Raw genomic sequence first — 21,856 nt, 5'->3', positions numbered from 1 at the left:
GTCATGTAATCATATATGCACATAGGATAATATTAGATTCATTCTATTATTCCTGCTCCCATGTTCCCTTCCCTCCTTTCACATCCCTCTTTCTAAGTCCAAAACACTTCTTCCCTCCACCAAACTGTATTGTGAATTAGCATCTGCATACCAGAGAAAATATTTGGTCTTTGGTTCTTTGGGATTGGCTTATTTTGCTTAGCATAATATTTTGCAGTTCCATCCATTTATCAGCAAATGCCATAATTTCATTCTTCTTTAAGGCTAATATTAATTTCCATTGTGTATATCTACCACAGTTTCTTTATCCATTCATCTATTGAAGGGCATCTAAGATGGTTCCATAGTTTGGCTATTGTGAATTGGGCTGCTATAAACATTGATGTGGCTGTATCACTGTAGTATGCTGATTTTAAGTCCATTGGGTATAAACTGAGGAGTGGGATAACTGGTCAAATGGTGGTTCCATTTCAAGTTTTCTGAGAAATCTCCATACTGCTTTCCATAGTAGTTGCACCAATTTGCAGTCCCACCAGCAGTGTATGAGTGTACCTTTCCCCCCATATCCTCGACAACATTTATTGTTGCTTGTAGAGACCCAGTTTTAAAATATTAAAAAGGACTGGGATATAGTATGCATTAGGCACTGAAATTGATCTCCAGTAATCTACCCCCGACTGGACACACACACAAAGATTATCACATATGTGCTGAGAGTGTAATTCAGTGATAGAGTACTAGCCCAACATGTGTAAGACCCTGAGGTTGATCCAAAACAAAAACAAAAAACAAACAAAAAGCAAATGATCAATGGAAATATGAAAAGATACTCAACATCACTAATCATCAAGGGAATGCAAATCAATATCTCAAGGAGATTTCATTACACACCTTTTAGTATGGTCATTATAAACAAAACAAAATAAGAAATAACAGACGTTGGCAAGAATATGGAGAAAAATTTCCCTTTTCCCTTGTCGATAAAAGTGCAAATCAATACTGCCATTATGCAAGAGTATAGAGGATTCTCAAGTGAATAGAAATCAAGATCTCAAAGAAATATCTGCATGCCCATGTTCATTGCACCATTTTCCACAACAGCCAAGATGTAGAATCAAATTGAATGTTGGTGAACAGATGAATGGATAAAGAAATTGTGGCATATGCATAGTATGGAATATTATTCAGTCTTTAAAAAGAAGGAAATTCTTCCACTTGAAGAACAGAGCTCACAGGAACAGTAGAATGGTGGTTGTCAGAGGCTGAGAGGAGGGAAAAAACCAGGAGGTGATGTTTAAACGGTAGAAAGTTCTATTATGCAAGATGAGTAAATTCTGAAAATCCACTACACATAGTGCTTATAACTAAATATGTCTTCTTAAAATTGCATAGAGGTTTGATTTTACCTTCACAGCTCTTATCAAAAACAGAAAGGATGGGGCTGGGGAGATAGCTCAGTCGGTAGAGTGCTTGCCTTGCAAGCACAAGGCCCTGGGTTCAATCCCCAGCACCGCAAAAAACAAAAAAATAATAAAGAGGGTGGGATTCAGGAGATGATGGATATGTTTCTGTCCTCCATGGTGGTGATGACTTTATAGGTACATACTTACCTCCAAACTCATTGAAAAGTAAACATAAATATGCACAGCTATTTATATGTTAATCATACCCCATAAAGTAATTTTTTTAAAAAAGGTTTTATGTATGAATATATTTTTAAATTTCTATTCTGATTTTTTTTTTTCTGCCATTAGATATGCTAACCAGCGACTGTTTGGAGAAAAAAGTTCTTTTTATATATTGATTTAGTAATGGCTATTTTGCTGAATTTTCTTTTTAGTAATTTTAAGTTTTTATTGAGTTTTACCTTATACATTCACATAATCTAAAATAATTTTGTCTTTTTTCAATTATGTTTATTTCATTACTTTACATGTGGGAAAAAAGAGATTATTTGCTTAAAACAGTAAAAATAGGACCTTGGAGAATGTAGAACTTGGGAGCATTTTGCAGAACAGAGGCATTTGATTGGGAAGCAAAAGGTAGCCTTAAGTTGACTGCCCTGCTCCCGCGCATGGAGTAAATTGAAAGAATGATTGGTAGCTCCTGGAATTCTACATAAGACATCATAGAAAAAAATCATTTAACAGTGATTTGAAACATGTTATGCTGGTAGTAAGAGCTAGTTTTCTCTTTTAACATTACAGTGAAATGACTTAAAAACTTGAGATAAAGCTATGTTAGAATATGTCATATGAATTCATTATTGTCATTTTGAGTAAATCAACATCAATTTAACATTTTTTGAGAGTCCAAAAAAATTTCTTAAATTCAAACTCAGGAAAAGAATGATAAAAATTTAAAAAGTAGGCATAGACCCCAAGTCTTTGTGGTTACGTTATGATTTAAAGTTTTCTTTTGTTCACCAACACCTTCTCAATCTTACAAAGGGCTCCCTAAGGATTGTATACATTCTTTAAATTTCTTTTTAAGGTCACAGCTTTTTTTGATGTTGTTGCTGGTACTGGAGATTAAACCTAGGGGCACTAGGGTCCCGGGTTGGTTTATGAACTTGTGATCCTCCTGCCTCAGCCTCCCCCTCACTGAGATTCATAGGCATGAGCCACCACGCCCTGCTGGCCACAGCTTTTTGACTATCTCTTGGATCCTACCAGATCATATCACATAAGCAATAAACTAAAAACGCAATAAACTTGTTGAATAAACTACATTTTAGACCGCTATGCTACCCGCGTAGGAAAGGAACGATCTAGTCTCCTCTTAAATCTGTAGTACATGGGTATCCGACCATCGGTAAGTAGTGTGGATAGGTTTAGGGAAGTTATGGCTCCTGAGTGACAACTGAATGGCTTCCTTTCCAACCCAAGTTTGAGTCAACCCCCAAACTACACACCGGTGGAAACCTAAATGGGCACACAGCGACAGCTCAACTGGGTGTTCTCAGTCCCGCCCTTTTGACTTTTAAACCCTGATTTTCGGAAACAAAGGAGGAGCATCTAGGGTTGGGTAAATAGGTCTGGGGTTCGCGTTTTCCACTACTACGCTTGAAAAGAGGAGAACGAAGCCAGGTTCCAGGGACCAGCAGCCGTCCTGGGCCAGAGCACCGCCTCCTCCGGGTCCGCCCCGACGCCGATGGAGACCAGCAGAGGTCAGCTCCGGCCGCGTTCTGGCTCCGGCGTGGAAAAGCCTGGACTTTGTGACGCGCGGAGGAAGGGCGGCAGGGCCTGGGGGAGGGGCGGGGGCAGGCCAGAGAGCCCCAGGAGCCGCGGTGGCCGGCGCGGCGCCGCGGTGGCGCGCACGCGCCTGAGCGCGCGCCCGGTGGGGCGGGCCGGGACTCGCGGGCCGGGACTCGCCGCTCGCACGCCCTTGGGCCGGGGCCGGGAGCCCGTTCTGCTTTCCGCTTCCGAAGCACTGTCCGCCGAGCCGGTGGATGTGCGGCAATAACATGTCTGCTCCGTTGCCCTCCGTCGTTCCTGCCGCCCGGAAGGCCACCGCCGCGGTGAGTGACGGCGTCCGGGGCGCGGAGGGGCCCACAGGGCCCTCCGCCGGCGTCTGTCCCTCTCGCGGCGTTTTCGTTGCAGGCCGTGGGCGACCGGTTGGCAGGGACGCCAGGCTGGGGTGTGGGTGGTGGTGCGGCCGGGCCTGTGCTGTGAGGTCGCAGCTGGAGGGGAGAACGGGCCCTCGCCCTCTGGCCTCTGCATTGCAGAAGGAGCGCGGCCCGGGGACCCCGGTTGCCCGGCTCAGGCGTGAAGCGACGCGCGCCAGTGCTTTACAGCACGTTTCCACTCGGTGTGTGGAGGAGGAAATCTAAGTCCGCTAGCGCGTCCCTTTATTGTCCTACCTTGCACTCCTCTCTTAAATGAAGTTTAAGCTTTAGTATCTTAAAAGATAAGAGGTCTTTGTTTTTAAGGGAACCTGTTTTCTAAGAATTGCAAACTTATATTTTCCCCCGGAAACTCCTTTTTTGTGATGGAAAAATTCTTCACTGTATATGAGAGTTCCATGGTTTTACTTCAAAGAGACAAACTGTTTTTTTAGAATGTTATGTTTGGACTCCAGAATGTCTAACTGAGACCTCTTAAGTCCTAAAACTCCACGTTAATTATCTTAGGAACTAAAAGGAGAAAAGGTGATTCCTATTTTGCCATTTAAAAGAAGTCTATAGAGATTAATTCTATACAGTGTTCTGGAATGCTTACGTTTTAAGAACCTTCATTCTGTTTTCCACCTTAACCAAAGCTACAGTTGCGTGTGGGCTTATTTATTTAAGCATTGCTTTTTTTTTTCCCCTTCTTTTTTAGGTTATTTTCCTTCATGGATTGGGAGATACTGGGTAAGTACCATTATTAATAACAGTAGTTAGACGGGGTCAGAGGTGTAGTGTTTTAAGAGGCGGAAATTGTATTAAAAAGTATTGCTAGTAATATTTTAAAGTCAAGTGGTAAGATGTAATCTTCTCTGTTTTCAAAACTCCCAAAATTTTTTCTTATTTTGAATTTATCATTTTTCAACTCCCATTTCTGGAACATATTAAAATTGTAAACTACTCCTTGGTTACTTTGGATTTTGGATGCCAGAGAAGAATGGAATGTTTGTAGAGGCAGGGTGCAATTGAGATCTTTCCTAGAGGAGTTAAAATTTCAGAGCAGGTTAGCAGGGGCTAATTGATTTTGTTAAAAGAAATAGTGGCAATATAAAGCAGACAAGAGTTCTGAATGGATTAGATGATCCCTTAAAGAAGAAAATCATTTGGAGGGCAGGAGAGGGAACTCAAAAATTTATTTGGAGGCTTATAAAACAAATTTTGTTGTACTAACTTTAGATTATGATTTATCTTTTACTTAGGTTTTTTTCCCATTTGAGAGGTTTTTGGTTCTGTAATTAAATTTAAACCGGCAATTATCTGTTTGAAACTTAGGTAAAATATGAATGCTAAATTGCATTTGGAAGAAAGAAGATAAATTCATTTTGATAAATTAACCAAGACACTAGTTAATGTTCTAGAAATGAAACATTTGTTAGGGTGTGGTGGCTCAGGCTAAGGTAAGGGGAACTCTGGAGCCCAGGACTTTAAGACCACTTTGGGCAACATAAGAAGACCTGGTCTCTAAATAGATAGGCAAGCAGGCAGGCAGGCATTGGGCTAGATTAGTTCTCTCTTCTAAGTATTAGCCAGGCCTGACCCTGCTTAGCTTCCAAAAGCAGCTGAGAGAGGATGTGTTATGACTATAGACATAAGGTAGATCAGTTCTTTAAATTGATTGTTATATTCTTTTATGCCTACTCAGTCAAATATGGAATTACGGAAAAGGTCATAAGACTTTCTGACAATCGGTAATCCAATGAAAATTGCAGATTTATTTTACTGAATGGAGATGCTTGTGTCATATAGTCTTGCCCATCCATAGGGACAACTTCTGTGTCTGAAGAACCAATCCAAGCAAAAATTACTTCAATATAGGCAGAGTCTCTGTGGAGTCCAGTATAGGCAGATTCTAGATTGAAGTTAAGATTGAAGATTGTGAAGAAAATCAAGATCAGTTAAAAAAAAAAAATTCCAGCAGCATCTGTGATCTCTTGATTTAACTTAAGTTTACGTAAAAAACTAAAGATCTCCAATTCTGAATATATGTCATAACCTAACACTGAAAAAGAGTGGACTCTCTATTGGTTCCATGAATGCATGATGAAACTCAGACCCAGCCAATCTTCAAGTGGCAATTTAATGTTTAACTTTCAGAGAATACATCTGACCATCAAAGTGGTGTAATGAACTGTGATACTACTATTCAAAGAAATACTTTTAGATCATATTGTATTGCAGGAGATCAGTTTTCTTTCTAAAGTAAAAATAGCTTTGGTTATGGTTTTTAAAATGTTACATTTGTATTGTGAAAAAATTGAAAATGCAAATATGTTTAAAAAGAGAATGAAAATGAGTTGAGATTCCAAGATCCAGAGATAAGCTCTTTTTATCGCATTTTAAGCAATGCTTTATTTTGAATTTTTTTCAAGTTTATAGAAGAGTTTTAAGAATAATACTTAATATCCTTTACCTAGATTTACTAATCTCTCTCTACTTTTGAAATACACACACTGTTTGCTGTACCCTTTGAGGATAAATTGCTGTTAAGATTCTTTACTTCTGTATACTTTAGCATAATCTCTTACATACTATATAATTACGTAAATGAAATACAAATTAAATGCTATATGATTATATAGAGTCTCTTATCTAACCATAGAACAGTTAACAAATTCAGGACATTTAATATTATCTAACATACTACATGTTCAAACTTTGTCAGTTTGTCCCCGTAATGTCCTTCGTAGCCGTCCTTTTCCCCTGCAATCCAGTTCCTATTCGTATGTTGCATTTAATTGTCACAGCTCTTTAGTCTTTAATCTGGCAGAATTTCTCAAGCTTTTTTGTTTTTGTGACATAGACATTTTTGCAAAGAACAGGCTAGTCAGATTCACGTAGTATTCCTTAGGATTAGATCCATTTGTACATTTTTTATAAGAATACTATAAAATCTATGTGTCCTGTTTATAGTGTCCTATCAAGAGATGAATGGTGCCATTTGTCCCACTATTAGCATTAACTTGAATCACTTGATTAAGGTGGTATCTTCCAAGTTTCTCTACTGCAGTTATTTCCCTTTGTACTTAAAAAAGCAAGCTGAAGGAAGAGACTTTGAGATCATGTAAATAGTTCCTCATCAGACTTTCACCTAGTATTTTACCTAGCATTCATGGATAATTCTTACTTGAATCAATTATTATAATATTTTTAATTCCATCCTTTTCTGTTTATTTGCTTGAGTTTATTTAATTTGAACTCAAATTTATTTAATAGGTTATATTCCATTACTGTTGCTGTTTTAAATTTTTTAGCTTTAAAATAACTTAAAATTTACATAAGTTATAGAAATAGCCTTTAGAGCTCTATTAGCTTTCACCTAGATTGCTCAATTTTTAATATTTGGAACCATAAGAATAAGTTGCAGTCATGTTGCCTCATGACTTAATATTTAAGAGTGTGTGTGTGTGTGTGTGTGTGTGTGTGTGTATTTTATAGTGCTGGGAATTGAACCCAGGACTTCATGCTAGTCAAAAACTCTACCACTGAGCCACATCCCCATCCATAAGTGTATAAGTGCAGGGACGTTCCCAAACAACCATCTATCAAGAAAGTTAATACTGATTTAAAACTTCCATCTACTCTACCAGCTCCATTCACATTTCCTTCATTTGACTTGATTTTCATTATTTTCCCTCTCCATTCCAGGATCTAATCCAGAGTCACTTGTGACATTTAGTTATCATGTTTCCTTAGTCTCTTTTAGTCTGGAACACCTTCCTTGTCTGTCATGACCTTTTTGTAGGATGTCTCTAAGTTTGGGTTTTCTGATGTTTCCTTGTGATATGTACCTTTTTGTCAATACTACAGAAATGTTGCTGTACTTGTCTCATTGAATCATCTCAGGTACACACTATGTTGATTTTTGTCCCTTTATTGGTGAGATGTTATACTTAGTCACTTGGTTAAGATTGTGCCTGCTGGGTTTCCCTATAGTAAAATTAATAATGGTCAAAAAAATTTAAATTTTATATATTTAATATTTAAAATTTCTAACATGTACAATCTAGAATATTAAGAAATATTTGTGGGGAGATTTTTTTTTTTTTTTTGTCTTTGAGCAGATGTTTAATTTCACTCTCCTCCAAAATGGTCATAGGGGGAGGGAAGGGTTAGTGTTAGGGTTAGAGTTAGGGTTAGGGAGGGGGGCAAGTATGGGGGAAGGAAGGACTGAAATATGTGGGGAGATATTTTGATAGTAAAAAGATACTTTTCTTCACCATTTTTTCACTCATGGATTTAGCAGCCATTCTTACCTGAATCTATTATTGTGGTGGTTACCTAATATCTTACAATATTTAAAACATGACCTTTATAATATTTAATAAATTTTAAATAAATGTGTTTTATTTTAAATATATTTAAATATGATCTTTAAAATAAAATTCATTCTAGATTTATTCTTTTGCAATCTATGTGTATGTATGTTCATTTTAAAATTTTAAGTCAATACAGACTCTTGGATTTCAGTTTTTCTGTGAGGGTTACACTTTTGTTAAATCTGTCACTTATTTTGTTCAAGTTGTCTTACCCCTGGCTAGTGGGAATGCTTTTGGGTAGTGCTCATATATATATATTGGATATATCTTCATCATTATTTGCTTTAGTCAAAACAAAATCTTTTCTAGGATCATCTTGTATTTTTCCTGCTCTGTTTCTGGACTCAGCCATTTTTCCAAGTGCCCAATTACTTTCAGTAGAAAGAATCAAGATCTGCCTGGCATAGTGGTACATGTCTGTAATCCCAGTGCCTCGGGAAACGGAGGATTGGAGGTTTGAAGCCAGCCTCAGCAATTTAGCAAGACTCCAAGCAACCTTTCAAGACGCTGTCTTAAAATAGAAACTAAAAAGAGTTTGGAGTATATCTCAGTAGCTTAGTACCCTTGGGTTCAATTTGAGGTACCAAAAAAAAAAAAAAAAAAAAAAACCCAAGATCTTGTAGGCCCTTGTAGTGTACAGAGCAATGTTTATAAACATTCATCTGTATCAGTTTTGATATTTATAAATATTAAAAATCTTAAGTTTTCATTGATTCCTCCAATTCTACCCCAACACCCCAGAATTTATTATAGCTTTCCCCCTTTCTATATGTGTAGTTCCAAGAGGAACATGGCTTCTATTCTTGCAGTAATAGCAGTAGTATAGCTCCGGTGTGCTTCTTTCTATCTGTACTAGCCCACAGCTGTACTTTGTACATGAGACCCTTCCCCGGACTTTTTTTTTGTTTTTTTTCTAGTACTGGGGATTGAACCCAGGGTGCTCTACCATTGAGCTACATCCCTAGCTCTTTTTACTTTTTCTTTTGAGACAGAATTTCACTGAGTTGCCAGAGCTGGTCTTGCACTTGTGTTCCTCCTTCCTTATCCTCTTGAGTTGCTGGAATTACTGGCATGTGCCACCATGCCCAGCCTCCCCCTACCTTTTTATTTTGGTTTTTGCTTTGGACTAGAGATTGAACCAAAGGGAACTTTACCACTGAGCTGTCTCCAGCCCTTTTTATATGTTATTTTGAGGTGGGGTCTTAAGTTGCTGAGGCTGATTTTGAACTTATAGTCCTCCTGCCTCAGCCTCAAGTCTCTGGGATTTCCCCCCCACCTTTTGAATGTGATATCTGAAAGTTCAGTCCCAATTAAGGAAAAGGAAGAGGAAAGGACAGATAGAAAGCTTGATCCTTTTCTTGATTCTCACCACCACAATGCCCCCAGACCCCCATGTATTCCAGGAATTAGGCTCTGTACTGCCTGTCCTTGTAAAATTTTCTAGGCTGAGGAGATTGTGAAAGCACAGAAAATATTGTTTTAAAGATAAAGAACTGACCTGCTGCTACTGGATCCCATTTTATTGAGAGGTCAAACAAGGTGAGGATTGAAAATAATATAGGTTTAGCAGCATGGATGTTTCGTGACCTTGCTAAGTTTTTTGCTAGTCTTTCTGTATCAAGATCTAAATAGAATATGATTTAGAGATTGTTTACACAGGATGAAATCCTGTCAGCTAGCTTAAGGAAAAAGTGGAATTTGTGAATGAGGATAGTTCATTATCACATAAAGTCTATGAAGGCAAAGACTTTAAAAAATTTTTTGAGATACAATTTATATATTATAAAATTCACCTGATTACAGGAAATTTGTTGTTGTTGTTTGACTTAATATAGTATCCCAGGGCCAGAACAGTACAAGAGCAGTAAAGTAAATAAAAAATGGATAATTAAAGAGCAAGACATACAAGGAGCATCAATACCACATATTTTAGTTTTCTAGGGCTGCTGTAACAACCACAAACTATAGGGCTTTATAGAAATTTGTTCTCACAGTTAAATAGGTCAAAAGTCCAAATTAAATCAGGGCTACATGTTCTCCCTCTGAAGGCTCAAAGAGAAATTCAGTTGTTGATACTCCTGGCTTTCTGTGGCCTGAGACAGCATGCCTTCAGCCTTTGCCTGTCTTCACATACCCTTCTCTGCTATGTATTTGTTTTCTCTCCTCTGGTGTAAAGACATGGGTTACTGCATTTAGGACTCACCCTAGTCCAGTATGACCTCATCTCCATCCTTAACTAGTTAATATCTACAAAGAGCTCTTTCCAAATAAGATCATATTCTGAGGTTCCAGATGTACATAAAAGTGGGGCACTTAGGTTATCCTTGCCACCTTTCCCTGACATCATGGTTTCTCACTTTGACTTCTTTCAGTATATTTGCATAATTTTCTCTGCTGTCACACTTCCTGTCATTCCACAGAGAACCATCCCAGCTCTTGACTATATCAATCCTAGTTTGGGTGATCAGTCAAGAATTTGACTTATCTTGGATCACTTTCAACCTATCTTAGATCACTTTACTATTGGTTAGTTAGTGGAAAAGACTGGTGAGAATTTATATGAAGGTAGATAAGAATAATATGCTATAGGGAATGCATATGAGTCACATATTTGTGTGTGTACCATTTTGGATAGAGTCACTCATTACTGCCAGATAGCAAATAATTCTTCAGTTACTTTGCAATGTTTTCTAAAAGAGCACAATTGAGAAGTGAGTAGATTGGAATGAGTTTATAATATTTCTTGGGTTTTGCTCTAGACTCCTGGATCATAAATCTTGTTTGTGCTTGTCTGTGTTTTGTTTTCCTTCTCTTTTCAAATAACAAAATGAAATATATTCTAAGGTTTTGAAATATTAGACTTGTTTAATTAAAGCTTTGTATAGAATTCTTTTTTTTTTTTTTGGTATTGTGGATTGAACTCAGGGACACTTGACCACTGAGCCATATCCCCAGCCCTACTTTGTATTTTATAGACAGGGTCTCACTGAGTTGCTTAGTGCCTCACTAAATTGCTGAGGCTGGCTTTGAATTTGTGGTCCTCCTGCCTCAGCCTCCTGAATCACTGGGGTTATAGGTGTGCACTACCATGCCCGGCTAGAATTCTTAAATCTTGAGATTTTCATTGACTTCAAATATTATTAAAAGTACTGGATTCAAGCTGAGCATACTTTTGTATTACTAAGTTGAAGTAACCGTGAGGGCCTTCAAAATCATCTAGAACAGTTAGCTCAGGTTATAGATAGGAAAACTCAGAACTTCAAAGGCATTGATTCTCATAGGTTAGCATGCGTTAAAATCTCCTGAAAGACTTTTACTGTTGAGGCTCCACTGTCAGTTTTTGATTCATTAGTTCTGGGATGGGGGTCTAAGAATTTGCTATTGACTACAGGTCCAGGGAACTACTTTTTTTTTTTTTTTTTTTTTTTTTTTTGGTAGTGCTGAGGATTGAACCCAGAGCCTTGGGCTTACAAGGCAAGCACTCTACCAACTGAGCTATATCCCCAGCCCAGGGAACTACATTTTTGAGATCTACTAATGCCCCGCTTCTAGATAGTGGCAGAATTGAGAATAGAACTCAGAATTCCTTTTTCTTACATAGAATTCCATATACGGGTTCTTAATGTATCTTCTGTGTAACAGAGATTGATGAACAATGAATGACCTACAGTTCAGTTCTGCCCTGTCATTTGTTATCTTTATTGTGGTATAATTCACATACTGTAAAGTTTACCTTTTTAAAATATGCAACTTAGTAGTTTTTAGTACACTAAGTTGTGCAACCATTAAAACCGCCTTAATTGCAGAATATTTTCAGCATCCCAAGAAGAAACCCCATATCCATTAGCAGACTTCCATTCCCCTTTTTGGCAATGACTAATCTCTTCTGTTTCTATGCATTTGTTTATTCTGGGTATTGCATAGAAATACAGTTAGATAGTATTTGGTCTTTTGCTTCTGACTTCTTTTACCTAGCATGTTTTTCACGTTCATATATGTTATAACATGTAGAATGACTACATTTCTTTTATGACTGAATAATAATTTCATTGTATGGGTGATACACATTTTAAAGTTTAATCAGTTGATGAGCTATTTGGGTTGTTTCTACTTTAGAACCATTATGAATAATGCTGCTCAGAACATTGGTATACAGGATTTTGCATGCACATATGTATTCTGTTCTTTAGAGTATATATCGGGAAGTAGAATTGCTGAGTCAATTTAACCCCTTGAGGCACTCCCAGGTGATTTTCACAGTGGTACTACAGAAGGTTCTGATTTCTCTCCATCCTCATTAATACTTGTTATTATCTGCCTTTTTAAAATCATGTTTCCTAATTGCTAATAATGTTGAACAACTTTTCATGTACTTCTTTGACATCTGTATGTTTTATTTGGAGAACCAGCTATCCAATATCTATTCACATACTTTACCCAGCTCCATCCCCAATGTTCAGATCTAACCCAGGGCTTCACGCATGCTAGACAAGCATCTATTACTGAGCTTACCCCATAACCTGTATTTATTTTATTTTGAGACCGGGTCTGGCTAGGTTGTCCAGCTGTCCTTAAACCTCTAATTCTCCTAACTCAGCCTCCCAAGTAACTAGAAATTACAGATGGGCATCACCATACGCTGCTTCTTTGCCCATTTTTTTACATTGAGCTCTCTTTTTATTGTTGACTTTAAAGAATTCTTTATATATTGTGGACATTAAACTCATCAGATATATAATTTATAAAGTCATCTTATGGGTTGTCTTTTTACTCTCTTGCTAGTATTCTTCACAACTCAGTAGTTTTTAATCCTGACGAATTCCATTTTATCTTTTTTCTTTTGATCGCTTATGCTTTTAGTGATATATCAAGAAATAATTCTCCAATCCAGGGTCATTAAGTGTTGTACCGATTTTCTTCTATTTTATAAGTTTAACTATTATTTAGTTCTTTGATCCATTTTAAGTTTATTTTTATATATGGTATGAGGTTCACCTTCATTCTTTTTCATGTGAGTGTGCATTCGTCTCAGTTAAATTTGTTGAGAAAAGACTATTCTTTTCCAACTGAATTACACTTCTGTCAAAAATCATTTGACCATAAATGTAATAAATCCCACTGTAGTGTGTTTGTGTGTATGTGTTGTGTGTGTGTGTGTGTGTGTGTGTTATGGGTAAAACATTGCCTGCATCTTACAGCTTCTCCTCTCTTGAGCCTTTCTTGATTCCATAGCCAAAATTAATCTTTTTCTCTTCTTCTCATTTTTACTTTCTTCATAACTTTTTTGTAGTGCTTAAATTTTTATTTGAATGCTGGTGCATTTATATCTTGTTTCAAACCCTAGTAGATGTACACTCGCTGAGAGCAGTATTTTTGTTGGGTCTTGAAACCAGTTTTGTACATGATAGGCAAGCACCTATCACTGAAGTAATTAATCCCGAGCCCTTTTTATTTTTTGTTTTGAGACAGGGTTTCACTAAGTTGCCTAGACTGGCCTCAGCCTCTGGAGTCGCTAGGATATTCACTATTGTTCTTGGCTCATGCACAATTTTTGCTTAATTTCTTTCCTGTTTTTTAAAATCATATCTTTGGTCATAAAAAAGGCATTTTCTTGAGTTAGGCCATTGACTAGAGCTTTTGGTTAGACTGTATATTGAGGTAAGGGGTGGAGACAGTGGTTTTAGTGGTTTAACGTAGTCGAGAGAAATAGTATATTAATTAATATTAATAATTGTGGGGTTACAATTTGGGACACAAATAGGAATACAATCATAGTCAAGATTTAAGGTGAGTGGAACATTGCTTCATTGTCCAAACGTTTGGTCAAATAATTGAAAGACAACTTGTCAGTACCCTCTCTTACCCCAAACAGTGGCCGAGAACAGGTCTTTGAACTGAAGAATCTATATCCTCTCTGTCCTTCACCACAGTGAACTCCAGCTTTTTTTGTTTAATATTTTTTTAGTTGTAAGTGGACACCTTTATTTTTTTAATTTTTTCGATTTTTTATTTTTTTATTTTTATTTATTTATTTATTTTTTGATGGTACTGGGGATCGAACTCAGGGCCTTGTGCTTGCGAGGCAAGCACTCTACCAGCTGAGCTATCTCCCCAGCCCTCGATTTTTTATTTTTATAGACTGCATTTTGATTCATTGTACACAAATGGGGTACAACTTTTCATTTCTATCATTGTACATGATTTAGATTCACACCATTTATGTAATCGTACATGTGCATAGGGTAATGATGTCTATCTTAGTCCACTATCTTTCCCTCTCCCCTCATATTTATTTAGTTTTATGCGATGCTGAGGATTGAACCCAGTGCCTCACGCACATTAGGTGAGCGCTCTATTGCTGAGTCATAACCCCAGCTCCCAGCTTTTTTATTTACAATTAAATGTATACGTGCATATATGGGAGCTACAGAAGGTCAGCTGTGGAGAACCCTTTGATATGAAGAAAATGGCCAATGTTTCCTGTATTAAGAACAATTTTTAAATTAACACTAAATTTAAAATAGTATCTTAGTATTTCTCTAGTCACCATAGATATATGTCATTACTTTTCAATGAACTTTATAATATGGCTTTACTTTGTAAATATAAGGGAGTAAGGCTGTCATCTTCCCTAGTGAGCAATGTTAAGTTCAGCATTTATTATGCACAGTAATGTTTTGAGGAACATAATTGAACCAGTGTTCCATTTAGACTAATAAATAGGTGGAAAATTGTTTTGTAAATGTGATTTTTAGTGGCTGCATTCCCAAAGCTATAATTAGCTGAAATAACACCATGATGGTTAAGGCTTATTTAGTCATCCCTGAGGTCATTAACACAGATCCTGAAGTAGAAAATAAACTAATAATGATACACTTAGAAATTGAAAAGAGGAAAACAGAAACAACATGCATAAAATCAGCATTGCGGTGACCTTGGAAATAACATATTACAGTCATATTATAGCTTATAGTAAATTGAAGTGCGAAACAAAAAGCAATGAAAAGCTCATAAAGGGGGTTAACATAGATCTTTAGTAAGTACTTGTGTCATTTAACACAACACATACCTTTACATTTTTCTTTGCAGATGGCAGAAGGGGACTTTATCTGCAGAATCTGTAATCTTGTCTTAATATGATTTCCCAAATCTTTCCAGATTAATCTCAGATCAGCCAGCCCATTTTCCTCAATTTTATCTTGTACTGCTGACTCCAAAGTCAGTAAAGTCTCTATCAGCAATGAGCAGCTGGAATCCCACAAAGGCCACTCTCAGCCGAACTCCTGCAACCTTCATTAGTGGTTGAGTTTGGCAGGCGAAGAGTTTACCAAGTGGTTTGCGACTGTTACTACGATTCTTAACTCATTTTGGCTCAATCTAGGAGGCTATTTGAGTTGGATGTGCTTTTTAAAAAAAAAAAAAAAAAATTTGAAAATTGTTTTGGGATATGAAATGGACAAATAATCAAGTCTTAAATTTTATTCTGGATAAATGTTTATGTACATATGCCCATATAATCATCATTATGATGTAGATACGGAACATTCCTATTCCTCAGAAGTTTCCTTCCCCTTGCATCCCTAGAGGAACCGTTATTCTGACTTTTGTATATCCCTTTCTGTATCCAGCTCCTTTTGCTTATTTGTAAGGTTTAGCCATTGCAACATAATTCTTTACTATATTTGTATGTGTTTTTTATACAAAGAAATCCCCATATTGCTGTCACAAAGCTTCCCCAATTGTTCCCCAGTCTTTTTTTTTTTTCTTTTTTTTTTTTTTTTTGCGGTGCTGGGGATTGAACTCAGGGCCTTGTGCTTGCAAGGCAAGCACTCTACCAACTGAGCTATATCTCCAGCCCACGTTCCCCAGTCTTTTACTGCATGTGGTCCATTGTGCTTGTCCTATGTTTGCTTGTATGCATGTGCTTTCTCTATATATATGTATGTGCATACACATACATATATACGTATGGCACTGGTGTGCATGTGCTGTCTATATGTGTATGTATATGTGCATAAACATACGTATACACACATTATCTGATGATTACAAGTCTTTTCTTTTTTTAATTTTTTTTTAAATCAATGGATCTTTTGTTCAATTTTATTTATTTATATGTGGTGCTGAATATCAAATTCAGGGCCTCACACTTGCCAGGCAAGCACTGTACCACTGAGCCCCAACTCCAGCCCCAACATGTCTTTTATTCTTGAGATCATCCTGCAAACAAGATCATCCATGACCTCTGAGTACTCCAGTATATATTTCCCATGCAAAAGGACACATACATAACTGGCATACAGCACTCCAAATTAGGAAATCAGCACTGATCTAACTCTACTGTACGGTCAGACTTTTTGCAGTCATTTCACCCAATATCAGTTATATCCCTGAGTTTTTACTGTAATATTGATTGAAAGAATATAGTTATTATTGACTTGAATCATGCCAATAATACATCAGTATGGTTGTTGTTCTCATATATTGTAAGTCTAAAGAGAGGAGGTAGCATATCTTTCTCTTTATTTCCTGTAGTACCTAGCCCATTTCCTACAAATAGGAATTGAATCCTTAGAATCAAAATGAATTGATTTCACTATATCTACTAGAAGAGGGACATGTCTCCTTTTTCTGTGTTCAGATGCTATATATATATATATATATATTTTTTTTTTTTTTTTTTTTTTAAAGGCAAAACTGAGTGAAAGAGACAGTAACATCCAATTGGGTAGCTCTCTGCTACCCTCACCTGTGTATCTATGCAGGCTGGAACCTGTTTAGTTGAGTTGACAAAATCAGGCTGGCAACTTGGACTGCCCAGTGCTGGTGTATGCAGTGGAAGGTGTGCTGCTGATTGAACCAGGGCCTCATACATGCCAGGCAAGCATTTTACCACTGAGCTACATCTCTGGCTAGTTTCAGTGGCTTTTAATATGTTTATCATGGTTTGTGCAACTGCAGCAATTTTAGTACAGTTTCATTGTCCCAAAAAGAAGCCCTGTACTTTGAAGTTGTCACCCCTAAAAGTCCCATGCTCCCTGTTCTCAGCAGCCACTAATCTGTTTTCTATCTGTGTAGAATTGTATAACTTATACATTTTATATAAGTGGAATAATATATGGTCTTTTGTAACTGGCATCTTTCACTTAATATTTTCAAGGTTCATCCCTGTTGGATGGTTAATGATGCTAAGAATGCATGTGTACAAGTTTTTGTATGGACATATGCTTTTAGTACTCTGGTGTAGACCTAGGAGTAAGATTGCTGAGTTATATAGTAACCTCATGTTTCCCTTTGGAGGACTTACCAGATTGTTTTCAAAAGCAGTTGCATCATTTATATTTCTCCCAGCAGTGTATGAGAGTTCTGATTTTTCTCCACCCTCTTCATCTTGTATGTCTTTTTAATTATAACCATCATGGTGGGTGCAGTGTGATATCCAACAGTGGTTTTGATTTTCATTTCCTAATGACTAATAACATTAAGCATCTTTTCATGTGCTTGTTAGCCATTTGTATATCTTTGGAGAAATGTCTACTCAAGTCCATAGCATAGCCTACTTTTAATTGGGGTATCCCTCCCCACCAACCCTATTTATTTAATTTTTTTTGAGACATTGTCTCATGAATTGCCAACTGGCCTTGAACTTCTGAGTCCCTGGGATTACAGTTGTACACTGCCACACCCAGCAAAAGGAACCATTTTAACATGAACCATCAATGACATTTAGAAAATTCACCATGTTGTGCGACCATCACTACTATTTAGTTCCAAAACATCAGTTCATGTAAGCATCTCAAACTCATTAAATAATCACTCCGCATTAGTGTTCTTTGTCTGTTCCTTGGTAACCTCTCATCTGCTTTCCACAGCCATGGATTTGCCTATTCTGGATATTTTACATAAATGTAGTCATGTAAGATAGATATTTCATGTCTGATTTTATTTAGCATGACATTTTTGAGATTTATACATATTGGAACATGTATCAAAATGCTCATTTTTTTGGCACTGAAATATCTCATGAGAAGCATATTAGGCACTCAATATTAATGGATGTGAGTTCTTTCCTTCCTTTAGCCTTTTACCTATTGCAAATAGTGCCATTATGAATATTCATGTACAAGTATTTGTTTGAATATCTGTTTTCAGATTTGCTTTTATGTTTCTTTTTTTATTAAAATTTTCTTTCATACATATATAGGGTAGTAATGTCTGTCTCATTCTACTGTCCTTCTATCCCCACTGCCCCACCCCTCCCCTCACTCCCTTCTGCATAATCCAAAGTTCCTTCATTCTTCTCTACTCATCCCCAACTATGGATCAGCACCTACTTATCAGAGGAAACATTCAGCCATTGGTTTTTTGGGATTGGCTTATTTCACTTGGCATGATATTCTCCGTTTCTATCCATTTACCTGCAAATGCCATAATTTCATTCTTTAAGGCTAAGTAATATTCCATTGTGTATATGTACCACATTTTTTAATCCATTCATCTGTTGAAGGACTTCTAGGATGGTTCCATAGTTTAGCTATTGTGAATTGAGCTGCTATAAACATTGATGTGGCTGTATCACGGTAGTATGCTGATTTTAATCCAAGGAATCTGCATACTGCTCTCCAAAGTGGTTGCACCAATCTACAGTTCCACCAACAATGTATGAGTGTACCTTTCTTCCCACATCTTCGCCAACACTTAATATTGCTTGCATTCTTGATAATTGCCATTCTAACTGGAGTGAGATAAAAATCTTAGAATAGTTTTGATTTGCATTTCTCTAATTGCAAGACATTATGAACATTTTTTCATATGTCTGTTGATCAGTTTTCTCCTGAAAATTTTCTGTTCAGTTCCATAGCCCATTTATTGATTGGGGATTTTTTTGTATTAATATTTTTGAGTTCTTTATATATCCTGGAGATTAGTGCTCTATCTGGGGTGCATATAGTAAAGATTTTTTCCCATTCTGTAGGTGATCTCTTCACATTATTGTTTCCTTTGCTGAGAAGAAGCTTCTTAGTTTGAATCCATCCCATTTATTGATTCTTAATTTTACTTCTTGTGCTTTAGGAGTCTTGTTAAGGAAGTCAGGTCCTAAGCCAACATGATGAAAATTTGGGCCTACTTTTTCTTTTCTTAGGCACAGGGTTTCTGTTCTAGTGCCTAAGTCTTTGATCCACTTTGAGTTGATTTTTGTGCAGGATGAAAGATAGAGGTTTAATTTCATTTTGTTACATATGGATTTCCAGTTTTCCCAGTACCATTTGTTGAATAGACTATCTTTTCTCCAATGTATATTTTTGGCACTTTTGTCTAGTATGAGATAACTGTATTTATATGGATATGTCTCTGTGTCTTCTATTTTGTACCCTTGGTCTACATGTCTATTTTGGTGCCAGTATCGTGCCTTTTTTGTTATTATTGCTCTGTATTATAGTTTAAGGTCTGGTAGTGCAAAGTCTCCTGCTTCACTCTTCTTACTAAAGATTGCCTTGGCTATTCTGGGTCTCTTATTTTTCCAAATGAATTTCATGATTGCTTTTTCTATTTCTAGGAATATGTCATTGGGATTTTAATAGGAATTGCATTGAATCTTTATAACATTTTTGGTAGTATGGCCATTTTGACAATATTATTTCTGCCTATCCAAGAACATGGTAGATCTTTCCATTTTCTAAGGTCTTCTTCAGTTTCTTAGTGTATTGTAGTTTTCATTGTAGAGGTCTTGCACCTCTTTTGTTAGATTGATTCCCAAGTTTTTTCGTTAGTTTGTTTTGCTGCTTTTATGAATGGTATAGTTTTCCTAATTTCTCTTGCAGTGGATTCATCACTTAGGTATAGAAATGCATTTGATTTATGAGTGTTGATTTTATATCCTGCTACCTTGCCAAATTCATTTATGAGTTCTATAAGTTTTCTGGTGGAATTTTTTGGATTCTCTAAATATAGAATCTTGAAGGCAAATAGTAATTGAGTTCTTCTTTTCCTGTTCATATTCCTTTAATTTCTTTCATCTGTCTGATTGCTCTGCCTAGAGTTTCAAGAATGATGTTGAGTAGAGAAAAGAGGGCATCCTTGTCTTGTTCCAGTTTTTAGAGGGAGTGCTTTCAATTTTTCTCTATTTATGATAAGGTTGGCCGAGGGCTTAGCATAGATAGCTTTTACAATGTTGAGGTTTGGTCCTACTATCCCTAGTTTTTCTGGTGTTTTGAACATGACAAGGTGCTATATTTTGGCAAATGCTTTCTCTGCATCTATTGAGATAATCATATGATTCTTGTCTTTAAGTCTATTGATGTGATGTTGATGTATTATTTATTGATTTCCGTATATTGAGCCAACCTTGCATTCCAGGGATGAACCCCACTTGATCATGGTGCACTATCTTTTTAATATGTTTTTGTGTGCAGTTTGCCGGAATTTTATTGAGAATTTTTGCACCTATGTTCATGAGGGATATTGGTCTGACATTTTCTTTCCTTTGGTTTTGATATAAGGGTGATACTAACCTCATAGAATGAGTTTGGAAGGGTTCCCTCCTTTTCTATTTCATGAAATAATTTGAGGAGTATTAGTGTTAATTCTTCTTTGAAGGTCTTGTAGAACTTGGCTGAGAATCAGTCTGTTCCTGGGCTTTTTTTGGTTGGTAGACCTTATTCTGTTTCATTGGTGGCATCTTCTATTTCATTGCTTGAAATTAATCTGTTTAAATTTTGTATGTCCTCCCATATTGGTTTGGGTAGATCATATGTCTCTAGAAATCTGTTGATGTCTTCAAGTTTTTCTATTTTATTTGAGTTTAACTTTCCAAAATAGTTTCTAATTATCTTATGATTTCAGTATTATCCATCATGATAATTCCTTTTTAGTAATTTGGATTTTCTCTCTGTTAGCATAGCTAAGGTTTTATCAATTTTATTTATTTTTTTCAAAAAACCAACTTTTTGTTTTGTCAATTTTTTTCAATTGTTTAAATTTAATTTATTTCAGCTCTGATTTTAATTATTTCCTATCTTCTTCTGCTTTTGGTGTTGATTTGTTCTTTTTCTAGGACTTTGAGGTGTAATATTAGGTCACTTACTTGTTGATTTTTTATTCTTTTATTTTAATGTATGAACTCAATGCAGTGAACTCTCCTCTTAGCACTGCCTTCATAGTGTCCCAGAGATTTTGATATGTTGTATCGGTGTTCTCATTTACCTCTAAATATTTCTTTATTTCCTCTTTTATTTCTACTTTTATCCATTCATCATTCAGTAGCCTGCTATTTAGTTTCTAGGTGTTAGAGTGGCTTCTATTTTTTATTTTATTGTTGATTTCTATTTTCATTCTGTTATGATCTGATAGAATGTAGGGTATTATCTCCATTTTTTGTATTTGCTGAGAGTTGCTTTGTGGCATAACATATGGTCTGTTTTAGAGAAGGATCCATGTGCTGCTGAGAAAAAAGTGTGTTCACTTGATGGTGGGTGAAATACTCTATGTATGTCCTTTAAGTCTAAATTATTGATTGCATTTATTTTTATTTTTATTTATTTTTTTGTGGTGCTGGGGATTGAACCCAGGGCCTTGTGCTTGTGAGGCAAGCACTCTACCAACTGAGCTATATTCCTAGCCCTGTATTATTTAATTCTATATTTCCTTTGTTTAGTTTTTGTTTGGAAGATCTATCCAGTGGTGAGAGAGGTGTGTTAAAGTCACCCAGTGTTATTGTGTTGTGGTCTGTTTGATTCTTGAAATTGGGAAGGGTTTGTTTGATGTATATAGTTGCTGCATCGTTTGGGGCGTATGTATTTACAATAGTTATGTCTGGTTGGTGTATGATTCCCTTAAGCAGTATGAAATGTCCTTCTTTATCCTTTCTGACTAA

At 36.5% G+C, this 21,856-nt stretch overlaps 1 protein-coding gene across 5 annotated transcripts in view; it reads left to right on the top strand.

Annotated features, from left to right (window-relative positions):
* Positions 1–3,268: 3,268 nt before the first annotated feature.
* LOC306659375 (transcription elongation factor A protein 1) overlaps positions 3,269–21,856 on the top strand; it is a 91,592-nt gene continuing 73,004 nt past the window's right edge. The window contains exons 1-2 of one of the 5 annotated variants that reach the window (XM_079136854.1): positions 3,269–3,520; positions 4,323–4,354. In XM_079136854.1, coding sequence (XP_078992980.1) covers positions 3,452–3,520; positions 4,323–4,354 — 101 coding nt within the window. In that variant the 5' untranslated portion in view covers positions 3,269–3,451. The remainder of the gene's footprint in view (positions 3,521–4,322; positions 4,355–21,856) is intronic. The other 4 variants (XM_079136855.1, XM_079136856.1, XM_079136857.1 and 1 more) reach the window with 4 other exon arrangements.

Source organism: Sciurus vulgaris, assembly GCF_902686455.1.
Source record: "Sciurus vulgaris genome assembly, chromosome: 1".
Taxonomy (NCBI): Eukaryota; Metazoa; Chordata; class Mammalia; order Rodentia; family Sciuridae; genus Sciurus; species Sciurus vulgaris.
This window is presented reverse-complemented; position numbering and strand designations above follow the sequence as displayed.